Source organism: Ranitomeya variabilis, chromosome 4, assembly GCF_051348905.1.
Source record: "Ranitomeya variabilis isolate aRanVar5 chromosome 4, aRanVar5.hap1, whole genome shotgun sequence".
Taxonomy (NCBI): domain Eukaryota; kingdom Metazoa; phylum Chordata; class Amphibia; order Anura; family Dendrobatidae; genus Ranitomeya; species Ranitomeya variabilis.
In genome coordinates, this window is record NC_135235.1 from 154,229,722 (window position 1) to 154,245,131 (window position 15,410).

General features: G+C 40.3%; 1 protein-coding gene across 1 annotated transcript in view; it reads left to right on the top strand.

The window, feature by feature from the left end:
- Nucleotides 1–9,399, top strand: part of GPRIN2 (G protein regulated inducer of neurite outgrowth 2) — a 60,953-nt gene extending 51,554 nt beyond the window's left edge. Inside the window, exon 2 of the mRNA XM_077257193.1 lies at nt 6,495–9,399. Within this exon, the coding sequence (XP_077113308.1) occupies nt 6,517–8,319 (1,803 nt within the window). The 5' untranslated portion in view covers nt 6,495–6,516 and the 3' untranslated portion in view covers nt 8,320–9,399. The remainder of the gene's footprint in view (nt 1–6,494) is intronic.
- The last annotated feature ends 6,011 nt before the right edge of the window (nt 9,400–15,410 follow it).

Genomic DNA, 15,410 nt, shown 5'->3' on the forward strand with positions numbered 1-15,410 from the left:
TGTGCAGGAGCCATGCACATGGTCAATTGAGTCCAGTACTGAGGTTTATTCTTGGCCAATGGTGTAGCGTCAATTCCCTTAAGTGGAATAGGGAATTGTAAAGTCTCCAAGATAAAACCACAGCGCCTGGCAAATGACAAATCCATCAAATTCAGGGCAGCACCTGAATCCACAAAAGCCATAACTGAGTAGGATGACAGAGAGCAAATCAAAGTAACAGACAAAATGAATTTAGGTTGTACAGTACCAATGGTGACAGACTTAGCGAAGTTTTTTGTGCGCTTAGAGCATGCTGAGATAACATGAGCAGAATCACCACAGTAAAAGCACAACCCGTTCTGACGTCTGTAGTTTTGCCGTTCAACTCTGGTCAGAATCCTGTCGCATTGCATAGGCTCAGGTTTCTGCTCAGAAAATACCGCCAGATTGGGCACAGGTTTGCGCTCCCGCAAACGCCGATCAATCTGAATGGCCAAAGACATTGACTCATTCAGACCCGTAGGCGTGGGGAACCCCACCATAACATCTTTAAGGGCTTCAGAAAGACCCTTTCTGAAAATCGCCGCCAGGGCGCACTCATTCCACTGAATGAGCACTGACCACTTCCTGAACTTCTGGCAATAAACCTCTGCTTCATCCTGACCTTGAGAGAGAGTCAGCAAAACCTTTTCTGCCTGGTCTACTTGATTAGGTTCCTCATAAAGCAATCCAAGCGCCAGAAAAAACGCATCAACATTTAGCAGTGCAGGATCTCCTGGCGCCAGAGAGAATGCCGAATCTTGAGGGTCGCCACGTAACAAAGAAATAACAATTTTAACTTGCTGAACAGAGTCACCAGATGAGCGAGGTCTCAAAGAAAGGAATAACTTACAATTATTCTTAAAGTTCAAAAACCTAGATCTATCTCCGGACAACAGCTCAGGAATAGGTATTTTAGGCTCTGACATAGGACTGCGGATTACATAATCCTGAATGCCCTGTACCCTTGCAGTGAGATGATCCACACTAGAAGACAGACTCTGAATGTCCATATCAGTAGCTGCATTCAGAACCACCCAGAGATTAAGGGGAGGAGAGAAGCTGAACACAGTGCAGAGGAAAAAAAAAAATGACCTTAGGATTTCTCTTCTCCCTCTTCTGCTGCATTTAACACTTTCGGGCCTGCTGTACTGTTATGATCCTTGTGGCTTAGGATCACAAATCTGACCAGCTAAGTAGGAACATAGAACGAGCTCTGGGGATGTGGTAACTAGACTGACCGCAATGCTGATCCTAACTGCACACACTATAAGCAGCCGTGGAACGTACCTAGAAATCCTAGACGTCTCTTCACAGCCTGAGACACTAACTACCCCTAAAGGGAAACAAAGCCTCACTTGCCTCAGAGAAATAATCCCAAAGTATGGGACAGCCCCCCACAAATAATAACGGTGAGTAAAGGAGAAGGCACAAACGCAGTAATGAAAACAGATTCAGCAAAGGAGGCCCGCTAATCACTAGATAGACAGAGGACAGAAAAGAGTCTATGCGGTCAGTAAAAAACCCTATCCAAAAATATCCACGCTGAGGATGCAAGAACCCCCACACCAACTAACGATGTGGGGGGAGCACCTCAGCACCCCAGAACTAACCAGCGAGCAAAAAATCACATAAAAGCAAGCTGGACTGAACTCATAATATACTGAGAAACGTTTTCAAGGAAATCATGAGCAAATAAACAAGCAAACTTAGCTTCACCTAGCAGAAGACTGGTCACAAGGAATATTCAGGAGAGCAATGAATCCGGACTGAATACACCGACAGCAGGCAACAAGTAAAGGTCCAGCTGGCTTAAATAGGCCCCGCTTAGCAGCAAAAATGAAACAGCTGAACCCAGCCAAGACCAGCCATATAGCTAAAGGCCACCAGAGGGAGCCCAAGAACAAGTTCACAACAGAGCCCAAGAACAAATTCACAACAATTTCCATCCTCAAAGCTGCTAATTAGGCTGATTTTTGTTAAAATATGAGAAACTAGCTGCATGCATTGTCACTGATGTTACTAAAGTACAGCTGCTAACAGGGTCAGATTTTCCATAAGGCCAACCTAGGCCATAGCCTAGGGCTTAGCAGTCAGGGGGGCCTACATACAGAACAAATAACCAAATGTTTACACATTTTTCAGTATTATTTTGAAAAGTCCAAATAAAAGGCTGTTTTTTAAATTTACATCCATATACATTAAATAAGTTGAGCTATGCATTTATGATGCTCATCTCTTCACCTAGCACTGTCTTACATAGTCACAGGCAAAAAGCAATTGCCATCTCTCTTACATACTCAGTGTTAACCACACATTGAAACAGATTTAACGAGATCTATCAACTTCAATTAAACAACTGAAACTTTTCTTGGACAAAAGTGCAAAGGAAGAAATTCTATTAGGTATTTAAGATGACTTAAAGAAATTTGAGGGAAAGATTTTTTGTTGGTGTGTCACATGTGTGTCACGTCCCTCTGGAACACCTGGAGTTAGCTGGTCCTACCTGGTAATGAATCGCAGGTCTTCTTTAGAGTTGGTGTGATTTGTGTCCCATATTTAATGGATTTAGTTTCCTCTGGTGTGGAAGAGGTTAATTACCCTTTCTATGCTGGTCAGAAACAATTCCATTCCAGCTGCTTCTGATCTGGTCATTACCTCTTCCTATAAAAAGTGGTGAGACCTTCTTATCCCTGCCAGTGAAAGAGTCGTCTTTCTGTGCTGTGTACTAAAGATAAGCAGTTGGAGTAGAGTTGTTGTAGTACTGTTCTGTGGTTTGCTGTAGTATGTGTGTGTGTGTGTGTGTGTGTGTGTTTATCTCCTGATCCCTGTTCTTATTTAGTTTATTCCTCCCTGTCCTTATCCTCCTCCCTATTGTTGGTTAGTGCTTTTGTATGTTAGAGGTTATCCCTGTTTACCTTACATTTCTGTCCCATGCCTCATGGGTTGGGGGAAGGGACAGATCAGGTTTTAACAGGAACATAGCAAGCTCGGAGACTAGGCCTTTTTTACCTTCAAGAGTACCCCTTGGACAAGGATAGTTCGGGTCCCAGATCCAGGGACAATTTGAGGCCCCCCTTCCTACCAAAGACTGTCACAGCATAACAAGGTGTTATGGTTAGTCAGTTTCATAAATAGTGTAATAGTTTAGTTTTGAATTAAAAATATAATGTGGTTCAAAGATTATAAAGATTGTATTAAATGCTTATGTGTTTCAAAAATAAACTATTACATGTTAAATTGAAAGTTAGAAAAAAACTTTTTTGAGGTCGGGGGAGGGGACACAGAATTTTGTGTTTTGGCCCAGGGCATAGAAATGTATAAATCCAACCCTGGATGCTAACATTCATTGATGAATAATTTATGTTACCAATACCATTACTCAATTAAGTTTTTATATGATCTTTTAATTTCTGTAAGCAAAAAAGATTTCCAACACCTTTGTTACTAATGTAATAAATGTAACTGCCCCCTCCCTAAACGTATTAACTGATTTTGCCTTCTGTAGAAGCAACAATATCTGCACTAAGGCTGGAAATCATCAATGTGCTTTTTCTAGATTTTTGGAATAAAATACTTTGAAAAGTTGCAAAAGAGCTGAGAGAGGCTGAGCAAATCAGGACAGAAGCAAACTATTTTTCACTGTTTGCATGAACTTACTTTTAGGCCATGTGCACACGTTCAGTATTTTTCACGTTTTTTTCAAGTTTTTTCGCTATAAAAACGTGATAAAACGCGAAAAAAACGCTGACATATGCCTCACATTATTTTCAGTGTATTCCGCATTTTTTGTGCACATGCTGCATTTTTTTCCGCAAAAAAATCGCATCGTGGAAAATAAAGCAACATGTTCATTAAATTTGCGGAATTGCGGGGGTTCCGCACACCTAGGAATGCATTGATCTGCTTACTTTCCGCATGTGGCTGTGCACACCATGCGGGAAGTAAGCAGATCATGTGCGGTTGGTACCCAGGGTGGAGGAGAGGAGACTCTCCTCCACGGACTGGGCACCATATAATTGGTCAAAAAAAAAGAATTAAAATAAAAAATAGTGATATACTCACCCTCTGATGGCCCCGGAGTGTTCCCGCCTCTCAGCGGTGCATGCTCTCTCTTCCGTTCCTATAGATGGTGTGGTTCAGGACCTGCGATGACGTCGCTGTCTTGTGATTAGTCGCGTGACCGCTCATGTGACCGCTCACGTGACGTCATCGAAGGTCCTGAACCACACCATCTATAGGAACGGACGCCGCTGAGGATTTCGGCTATCTGCAGAGGGTGAGTATAACCATTTTTTAATTTTTTTTATTATTTTTAACATATCTTTTTACTATTGATGCTGCATAAGCAGCATCTATAGTAAAAAGTTGGTCACACTTGTCAAACAGTATGTTTGACAAGTGTGACCAACCTGTCAGTCAGTTTTCCAAGCGATGCTACAGATCGCTTGGAAAACTTTAGCATTCTGCAAGCTAATTACGCTTGCAAAATGCTAAAAAAAACGCGAAAAAAACGGGAAAAAAACACAAAAAAATGCGGATTTCTTGCAGAAAATTTCCGGTTTTCTTCAGGAAATTTCTGCAAGAAATCCTGACGTGTGCACATACCCTTAGGCCTCATTCAGATGTCTTATTTGCTCAAATATGAGAAAAACAGACTGATTGTGATGTGACTCTTGATCACAGTTTGATCAGTGTGGTCCGTATGTTTCAGATTTTCTCGTACATGGAGAAACAAAATGTCTTCACCTTCTTTTTGACAGTGAAAGTCAGACAGCATTCATTTGTCATCCATGTGAGGTCCAATTTTGTCAAGGATCCATAGACTTGCATTGCAATTTTGATCCAAAATTCGTATCAAAATCGAACATGTATCCGAGATTTTACAAAAAAATCATGGACATGTGAATAACACCACAGATACGAGTGTTTTCTGTGAAAACCAGATAGCACTCATACAAAAAAATCAGACGTCTGAATGAGGCCTCAATGATATATTGCATCACAAAATAATCAAGTAGCATTTTTTATCTTAATAATGATATCTTGAGACAATGTGGTACAAATTTGTAGCCAAACATTGTAACTAAAACAAAAATTTAAAGCTGCAAATTCGAGACCCTGAAGCGTTCCATTGTAATTTACCGAATGTCCATTATTTGTAACACAAATACAGCTAAAAACCAAGTATTTCATCTGAATGGGGTTGTCTTACAGCAAACACAAGCTCTAGTCAAATGAATTAGCTATTTGCAGAACATTTATAAGGTGTAAATATCATCTTGTCTACCCAGTGGAAAAAAAAACCTATATATGCTGTATAAAGTCACACAGAAAGAATCAAAAACTCTAAAGTGTCACCCCCACCTTTATTATAGTTAGGAGCTTTTATCTTGGTTTGTATGCCTTTTATGAAGGTTTAGTAATTAATTTGCTATTTTTCAATGCCTAGCAACAGAAGATACCAAGTGGGTTGTAATTCTCCAAAATAATTAGTTGGCTTAATCAGATTATTCTGCTTATCAAATGCAACTTTCTCTTCGTGTGTCAGAAAATTAAATAGGTCACATCTTATGTCACAAGACAATGGACAATGTGGATAAGCAAAATTGTTGCTTTCATAAAAAGAATTAATGAGAGCAACAGACTTAGGATCAGTCTTACAAGCCAACGGAAGCTTAGCCAAAAATAGTATGCATTAATTCTATATCTCTCCTTGTAATCCTTCTTGCTAGCTCCAAACACATCACTGCAAACCAAGAGCTAAATGCTGCCTGCAAATACTATTCTGAGTCTTGTTTAAACTAATGGTTACAATGGCTCTTAAGTTATACTAAAGATCTTATTTCAAATACATTTTTGTATTTAAGAAGCAAAAAAGGCTTACAAAAATGATTTGTGAACTTCTGGTTAGGAAACACTTTGCATATATGACAATTTAAAAAACAGCACTGTACTACAAAAGAAAACCTCAAGAATAATTAAAAAACAAGAAGGAAAAATTTATATTAAGATGGCACTGGGGCTCTGGGTTTGAATGCAGCCAAAAACAACATATTTATGGCATGGCTATATTCTCTCCCCATTTGCATGGATTTCCTTTAGGTTCTCTGGTTACCCCTGAAACACCAAAACATATTGATAGGGCCAATTTAAATGGACTCCAGTAAACTGACGATCAGCATAAACCATGAGCCTCATTGTGGACAGTGACTAATGTGAGTGAAGGCAAAACTATTGATTATATATAAGCAACAGGATATAACAAGAAGAGGAGTGTAAGGTTCCAGAAGATTTCAATTTGAGAAGATGACAATCCCCATTTGAGAATGCATTTGTATTTGTGATTCATTGTGAGGTGCAAGTTAAGTACAGTGCTCGTTAAAGCATATTGTGGTTTTTTAATCACCTTGTTTATTGTGACTGATGTTATCATTAATTATAAATATATTCATGATTTCATCTTTTTCATGCAGGTGCTGAAGTCCGTCATATATCATGGCAGGCAGGGACCATAACCCCCCAGTTTGCCAAGAAACAGTTCATGTATTTTGCCAAAAGAAGACCAACTGTGGATGCCAATTCCTCTCCAAAAGCTCGTCTGCCCTACCCAACACTGAGAGTCCACAAAGTAAGCCAGAGATTCATAAAAGCCTTAACAACATTACTTATGTGGCCAAGTGCAATGAGAACAGCGTGGTTCAGAATTCACATAGTTCTGAGTGGTCTTGTAGCATGGATGGTCCTCTTAATCTTAATCCAGAAAAATCTGATTGCAATAATCTTTCTGTCATTCACATTGAAGAAAGCACGCATCCCAAAATTCACTATCTCTCAGATGATTCATCCTTAGCAACAGCAGAGCAAGAGATCAAAAAGATCTTCGCCAGATACAAGGTCTCTGAAAATATTTCCTTACTCAGCCATTCAGAAACGTCTATGTGTAAAGTTGATAGCATGGATAATCTTAACTCAGTAGGCCTGATAGTCCAGAAGAGTTTTTCAGATTACTCCTGTGGAAGCAGGACCTCTGTGCCTCATTCCATAAAGGTAAATAACACAATCAGTGCCACATATTCCAATCTTTCTGCTTCCAGCAGCATTTCTGGGTCTGGCAGCGATGGCACCTGTACACTTAGTAATTTTACCCAAGACTCTGGGATAGATCATTCTCCATCAAATCTGCAAAACAACTTGACTGATGTATATTCTGACAAGGAGCCAAATATTCCATTTAGTCATTTGGACAGCAGTGAAATTCAGCACAACATCACTGTGTATACAGTGCCAGGTGCCTATCAACATGGAGTGTTTGGCCATCAAGATCCTAAAAATCTGCTACAAACTAATGAGTATATGTGTTGTCAGCCATACTATAATATATCAGGTCTTATGTCTTGTGATGACATCTCAGAAACTAAGCTGTCACCACCAGCTATGAGTATTCATGAAAGCTGTTCTGTTCATTGCAGCAAGGGCTATGAACCATTGCAAAAAGTAGATGACACAATTGCTGCCTGTTGCCACTCCTTGCCCATATCATCTATTCAGTTCTCATCCGGACTGGAACATTCACTTGGTGAATCGGTCTTAGGGCATACTCTACCACAGTTCTGTTCACAATTACCACCCCCTGATAAATTTTCAATTCCAAAACTAGTATCGTCAGTTAGTGAATCTGGACTGGAAACTAAAAAGCTACTTCGATGTGGCCGGTTTGCTTTTCCACCACCTCCTGTTTCCATTGGGGAAAATAATTTGCTCACTTACGATAGAAATACCAGTGATTTACTACTTAAAACAGTAGAAACACCATTAGATTTCTTGGAAATACCAGACTCACATGCAAAGACAAAAGATACGTGGACAATGACATCTACAGACTATTTATCACTAGACCATAAAAGTTCCCTCAACCTCAAAGATGCAGAAGTACAAACTGTGATTGTCATGGAAAGCAAAGCAGTCTCAACCTCTTCATTTGCTCATAGCAGTAGTCATTTACTTCCGGAGGTTGGCTTAGGAATTAACCTACACTGTCCTCAATCACCAGTGCGAGAAGTTAGATGGGATAATGAAGGCATGACATGGGAAGTTTATGGAGCTGCAGTAGACCCTGAGGTTCTTGGGTTAGCTATCCAGAAACATTTAGAGATCCAGATAGAGCAGAACACACAGCAGTCAGACCAATCAGGAGAAATTGAACTATCAACTAAAGAAAAAAGAAGGTCTATCAGAACCGTTATGCAATCTTTGAGACAGTCCAACTGTTGTGCATGCACCACCATCACGTCTGATTGACATTACAGATGGGAAAATAATAACATTAATTTCAAGTATCTGCTGTACAATGGCCCTGCTACTCATTAATGGAAATATCTGCTATGAAGTGAGAATTACTCTTGCCTATTTTAAGATTTTGAATAATTTAGGACCTACAGACTCCATATCAGGCCAGGTTTCCACAAGCAGTTTTGGTGCTGTTCCTGGAGCCTAATAGACACCAGCACTTAAAATATTGTATATTAGTGGACAGATGCTTCAGAGCTTCTTTGTTCAGATTTGTTACGTATGGACATTTTATAAGGGCATATACTTTCCTATATGTGGGCTCAGATATAAAATGCTATGATTTTTTCAGTTTATTCTGTTCTGAAGCTCAACAGAGTTCCAGTGGACCTCTATGTAAGTTCTATTATGCCTCCATCCAAACTGGAATCATAACAAAGTAGTATTCATCATTGCTAAGACTATATTCAAGTACTGAGGCAGATTTAGTTATTCTGGCTAATATACAGTATACACAGTGTGGACTATGACTAGTTTATTTTTTTAACCCAAAAAGTTAGTGTATATTATGACATTTTAAATTCCTTTTACTAATCCATGCCCCCTTGTGGAGTATAAACGGCTGATTAAATGTGGTGCATCTCATATGCACTAGACTAGACTTCCGCCTCAGTGGGCCAAAGGTCTTGTATATTTTAATTAGTACATTTGCCCCATTGTGTTCATGTCATCTTGTTCTCCACAATTTTAAGCAACACTGTGGCAAAACTGGCTGTCCATAAATTACATCAAAAACTGGATTCAACACAAAACTACATATTTATGTACTGTCTGCATGCAATGGGCCTGATTCTCAAGGCTTTGATGTTCCCTACACCAAAAATTTCACTCCTGAAATTTCTGGCATAGGACACAGAGGCACACACCACTCGTGAGATGCTCCTGATCCATGAAGATTTGTGCACTACTTCATGAATCAAGAGCACAAAACTCTAGCACAGCTCCTCATCAAGACCAGCATGAGCAACTCTGGTCTTGATGAATAAGGCCCATTTTCTCTCTCTAACTTGTTGCTGTTTATCATGCCTTGATGCCTAATTTTTTCAATTAATTTACTTTTCTACTTTCCGCTGTATAATGGTTGAATAAATGATTTGAAAAGTAAAAAATGCCGTCAAATGTTGAACCAAGAACTGAAATATAAATCCAACCTTTAGCAAGTGTATCTTTTCTATCAGTTGTACGGACTTATATATCACAAGTGCTGAAATTAAAAGCAAATCCACTAAAAAAGAATAGATCATTCTCCTAAAAGTCAAGAAATAACACAGCAAAAAAATGGCAGCAGTATTTACCTGCCCAGGTCTCAGAAGTAATGCACTATCAGGATAGAGCAAACCCATATAGCAAAGATGATGGCAACACAGGTGCAATATAGTGATGAGACAACAACTCACAACCTACCAATTCATGGAGGGGGCAATTGCTTAGTATTAGGCCGGCGTCACACTCAGCGTAAGACAATACGGTCCATTTTTTACAGCCATAATACGGCCGTAATACAGAGAAATGTTCCCAAAATAGTGATCCGTAGGCAGGGTGTGTCAGCGTATTTTGCGCATGGCATCCTCCGTATGTAATCCGTATGGCATCCGTACGGCGATATTTTCTCGCAGGCTTGCAAAACCGACATCTAATGGATTTATGTGCTCAAATGTTCGGTAAAACATATATAGAGTATATATATATATATATATATATATATATATATATATATATATATATATATATATATATATGTCATTGAGACACATATATATATATTCTGTATTTATATTTAATTCAGCGCGTTATTTGTGACAAGCCGGTAATTCAATTGCCGGCTTTTCATTTCTCCCTCCCAAACCCGACAGGATATGAGACATGGTTTACATACAGTAAACCATCTCATATCCCCTTTTTTTTTGCATATTCCACACTACTAATGTTAGTAGTGTGTATGTGCAAAATTTGGGCGCTGTAGCTGCTAAAATAAAGGGTTAAATGGCGGAAAAAATTGGCGTGGGCTCCCGCGCAATTTTCTCCGCCAGAGTGGTAAAGCCAGTGACTGAGGGCAGATATTAATAGCCAGGTGTTATGGTTAGTCAGTTTCATAAATAGTGTAATAGTTTAGTTTTGAATTAAAAATATAATGTGGTTCAAAGATTATAAAGATTGTATTAAATGCTTATGTGTTTCAAAAATAAACTATTACATGTTAAATTGAAAGAAAAAAACTTTTTTGAGGTCGGGGGAGGGGACGCAGAATTTTGTGTTTTGGCCCAGGGCATAGAAATGTATAAATCCAACCCTGGATGCTAACATTCATTGATGAATAATTTATGTTACCATTACTCAATTAAGTTTTTATATGATCTTTTAATTTCTGTAAGCAAAAAAGATTTCCAACACCTTTGTTACTAATGTAATAAATGTAACTGCCCCCTCCCTAAACATATTAACTGATTGTGCCTTCTGTAGAAGCAACAATATCTGCACTAAGGCTGGAAATCATCAATGTGCTTTTTCTAGATTTTTGGAATAAAATACTTTGAAAAGTTGCAAAAGAGCTGAGAGAGGCTGAGCAAATCAGGACAGAAGCAAACTATTTTTCACTGTTTGCATGAACTTACTTTTAGGCCATGTGCACACGTTCAGTATTTTTCACATTTTTTTCGCGTTTTTTCGCTATAAAAACGTGATAAAAACGCGAAAAAAACGCTGACATATGCCTCCCATTATTTTCAGTGTATTCCGCATTTTTTGTGCACATGCTGCATTTTTTTTCCCCGAAAAAATCACATCGTGGAAAAAAAAGCAACATGTTCATTAAATTTCCGGAATTGCGGGGGTTCCGCACACCTAGGAATGCATTGATCTGCTTACTTTCTGCATGTGGCTGTGCACACCATGCGGGTAGTAAGCAGATCATGTGCGGTTGGTACCCAGGGTGGAGGAGAGGAGACTCTCCTCCACGGACTGGGCACCATATAATTGGTCAAAAAAAAAGAATTAAAATAAAAAATAGTCATATACTCACTCTCTGATGGCCCCGGAGTGTTCCCACCTCTCAGCGGTGCATGCTCTCTCTTCCGTTCCTATAGATGGTGTGGTTCAGGACCTGCGATGACGTCGCTGTCTTGTGATTGGTCGCGTGACCACTCATGTGACCGCTCACGTGACCGTGACGTCATCGAAGGTCCTGAACCACACCATCTATAGGAACGGACGCCGCTGAGGAGGTCGGCTATCTGCAGAGGGTGAGTATAACCATTTGTTTTATTTTTTTTATTATTTTTAACATGATATCTTTTTACTATTGATGCTGCATAAGCAGCATCTTTAGTAAAAAGTTGGTCACACTTGTCAAACAGTATGTTTGACAAGTGTGACCAACCCTTCAGTCAGTTTTCCAAGCGATGCTACAGATCGCTTGGAAAACTTTAGCATTCTGCAAGCTAATTACGCTTGCAAAATGCTAAAAAAACGGGAAAAAAACGGGAAAAAAACACAAAAAATGCGGATTTCTTGCAGAAAATTTCCGGTTTTCTTCAGGAAATTTCTGCAAGAAATCCTGACGTGTGCACATACCCTTAGGCCTCATTCAGATGTCTTATTTGCTCAAATATGAGAAAAACAGACTGATTGTGATGTGACTCTTGATCACAGTTTGATCAGTGTGGTCCGTATGTTTCAGATTTTCTCGTACATGGAGAAACAATCAGGGTGATCTGTACTTAAATTGAGTTGCGGTGAGGCGCCCTCTGGTGGATGTTCTCATGAACTGCAGCCTTGGAAAAGTTCCCACGCTGGAGTTCATATGAGTTCATCCACCAGAGGGCGCCTCACCGCAACTCAATGTAAGTACAGTTCACCCTGATTTCCTTTCAGTACCCGGGGTTTTTACAACCACGAGCAAGTGCTTTAGCGCAGCTCCTGGCTGTAAAATGATTTAACCCCTTCAGATGGATTTACTTCGTGGTACCTGACAGTTCATCCGAAGGTATGTATAGTGTGGGTTTATTATTTTGCCAAGCGAGGGTGTTCCGGATGGATTGAGAGAGCAATAAAATACTAAAACAACCTGTTTGTTTATTTCATTAAAATAATTTTTAATAACGTGTGTGTGTGTTTTTTAACACCTTTCAGACAATTGGATTAATAATGGATAGGTGACATAATTGACGCCTCTCCATTATTAATCTGGCTTAATGTCACCTTACAATAGCAAGGTGGCATTAACCCTTCATTACCTCATATCCCACCGCTACACGGGAGTGGGAAGAGAGTGGCCAAGTGCCAGAATAGGCGCATCTTCCAGATGTGCCTTTTCTGGGGTGGCTGGGGGCAGATGTTTGTAGCCAGGGGGGCCAATAACCATGGACCCTCTCCTGGCTATTAATATTTGCCCTCAGTCACTGGCTTTACCACTCTGGCGGAGCAAATTGCGCGGGAGCCCACGCCAATTTTTTCCGCCATTTAACCCTTCATTTTAGCAGCTACAGCGCCCAAATTTTGCACATACACACTACTAACATTAGTAGTGTGGAATATGCAAAAAAAAGGGGATATGAGATGGTTTACTGTTTGTAAACCATGTCTCATATCCTGTCGGGTTTGGGAAGGAGAAATGAAAAGCCGGCAATTGAATTACCGGCTTGTCACTAACACCGCTGCGTATTTCTCGCAAGTCACACTGCTGGTCCGTGTGTAATCCGTATTTTTCTCGCCACCATAGACTTTCATTGGCGTATTATTTGCGTAGTACACTGACAAACGCAGCATGCTGCGATTTTGTACGGCCGTAGAAAGCCGTATAATACGTCGCCGTAATATACGGCTGATAGGAGCAGCCCCATTGAGAATAATTGTGCCGTTTGTTTGGCGAGTTTTACGGACGTATTTTCTGCGCTCTTACGTCCGTAAAACTCGCTAGTGTGACGCCGGCCTTAAATTGCACAAAAGCGGTTTGTATAGGACGTTGGTCACACACACAGGTAATGCACAGAATCTAACTTACAGCCATTGGGCCCATTTACACTTGTGATGAAATCGTGTGCTCATCTGCGTTTTTTTTTCCAGCTCAGATCACATCACGATCTGACTGGAAAAAACTCAGCATGCTGCGTTTGTAATTGGAAATCGGATTGCATCCTACAATAGAAGTCAATGGGTGGGAGAAAAAAAATCACACAGCACTCGGACCATGCGAGTGCTGTCCGATTTTTACACACCGATCTCCTTGTAAAAGCCAGCATTTCATGGCCGGCATACAGTAAAATCACAGCGTGACAGGTTAGAATAGTATAGATAGCATAGATACTGTATATACACATAGAATACATAGATATGTAGATGTCAGTGACACACACACACCTATATATATATATATATATATATATATATATATATATATATATATATATATATATATATATTGCAAAGATAGAAGAAAAGCCGTCATTTTATCTGCCGTGTACTGTAAAATCACTGCAGGAGCTGACAGCATAGAAGAGATGGATTACATACAGTAAATACAAATAGAATGGGTAGATATAAAGATGTCTGTGAAAAATACAATTAGTACAGTGTGTGTGCAGGTTAGGCTTCTTTCACACTTCCGTTTTTTACAATCAGTCACAATCCGTCAAAATGTTGAAAAGACGGATCCTGTGTAGATTGTAAAAAATGGATGCACTGGATCCGTTTTTTTGACAGATCCGTAGCGTATTCCAAGCGATCTGTAGCATCGCTTGGAAAACTGATTGACAGGTTGGTCACACTTGTCATACATAGCGTTTGACAAGTGTGACCAACTTTTTACTATTGATGCTGCTCATGCGCATACGCTGCCCGATTTTCCGACGTGCACAAAAAATGTTTCTATGTACGTTGTCTCCACCCGATGGACAGAGATTTTACGACAGATCCAGAGCACGATGGATGAAACGGAAGGCCATCTGTCACAATCCGTCACAAATACAAGTCTATGAGATAAAAATGGATCCATCAGAAACATTTGCTGGATCCGTTTTTTTCACAAAACGACGCATTGTGATGGAAAAAGAAAGACGGCAGTATGAAAGAGGCCTTACTGTACATGTATTTAATTTGTGATGCAGTGACACCGATGTTTATAGCCTGGGAAGGAGGTAATACCCATGGAGCTTCCCAGGCTAGTAATATCAGCTCACAGGTTTATAATGAGCCTTTACTGGCTATTAAAGTGGCAGACCCCCCCAAAAAATGATGCGGGTCCCCCTATAATTAATAACCAGCAAAGGCTATGCAGACAGCTTTGGGCTGATATTAATAGCCTAGGAAGGGGCCATGAATACTGCCCCCTCAAGCTAAAAACATCAGCTCTCAGCTGCCCCAGAAAAGGCGCATCTCTAATATGCCCCAATTCTGGCACTTAGCCCTGCTCTTCCCACTTGCCCTGTAGTGGTGGCAAGTGGGGTGATAGTTGGGGGATTGCTGTCAGCTTTGTATTGTCAGGTGACATCGAGCCCCGAGGTTAGTAATGGAGAGGCATCAATAAGATGTTCATTGGCTGTGAACTCGCAGGACCTGTCTGACAGCACTGTGAGCAGGAGAACTTTCTCTTATTGACGCCTCTCCATTACAAAACTCAGAGCTTGATGTCACCCCCACTATCACCCCACTTGCCACTGCTACAGGGCTAGTGGGAAGAGCGAGGCTAAGTGCCAGAATTGGCACATCTTAGAGATGCACCTTTTCTGGGGTGGCGGAGAGCTGATGTTTTTAGCCTGGGGGGCAGTATCCATGGCCCCTTCCTAGGCTTTTAATATCAGCCCACAGCTGTCTGCATAGCCTTTGCTGGTTATTATAGGGGGACCCCACATTTTTTTTTAGGGTCACCCATTTTAATAGCCAAGTAAAGGCTAATTATACAGTTGTGAGCTGATATTAATACCCTGGGAAGCTCAATGGGTGTTACCTCCTTCCCAGGCTTTAAACATCGCCACCCAGCCATTGGCGTTCCCTCTGCTATTTAAGCCCATGCCATTTTTTTCAGAAAAATAATCTTTTATTAATTAAAT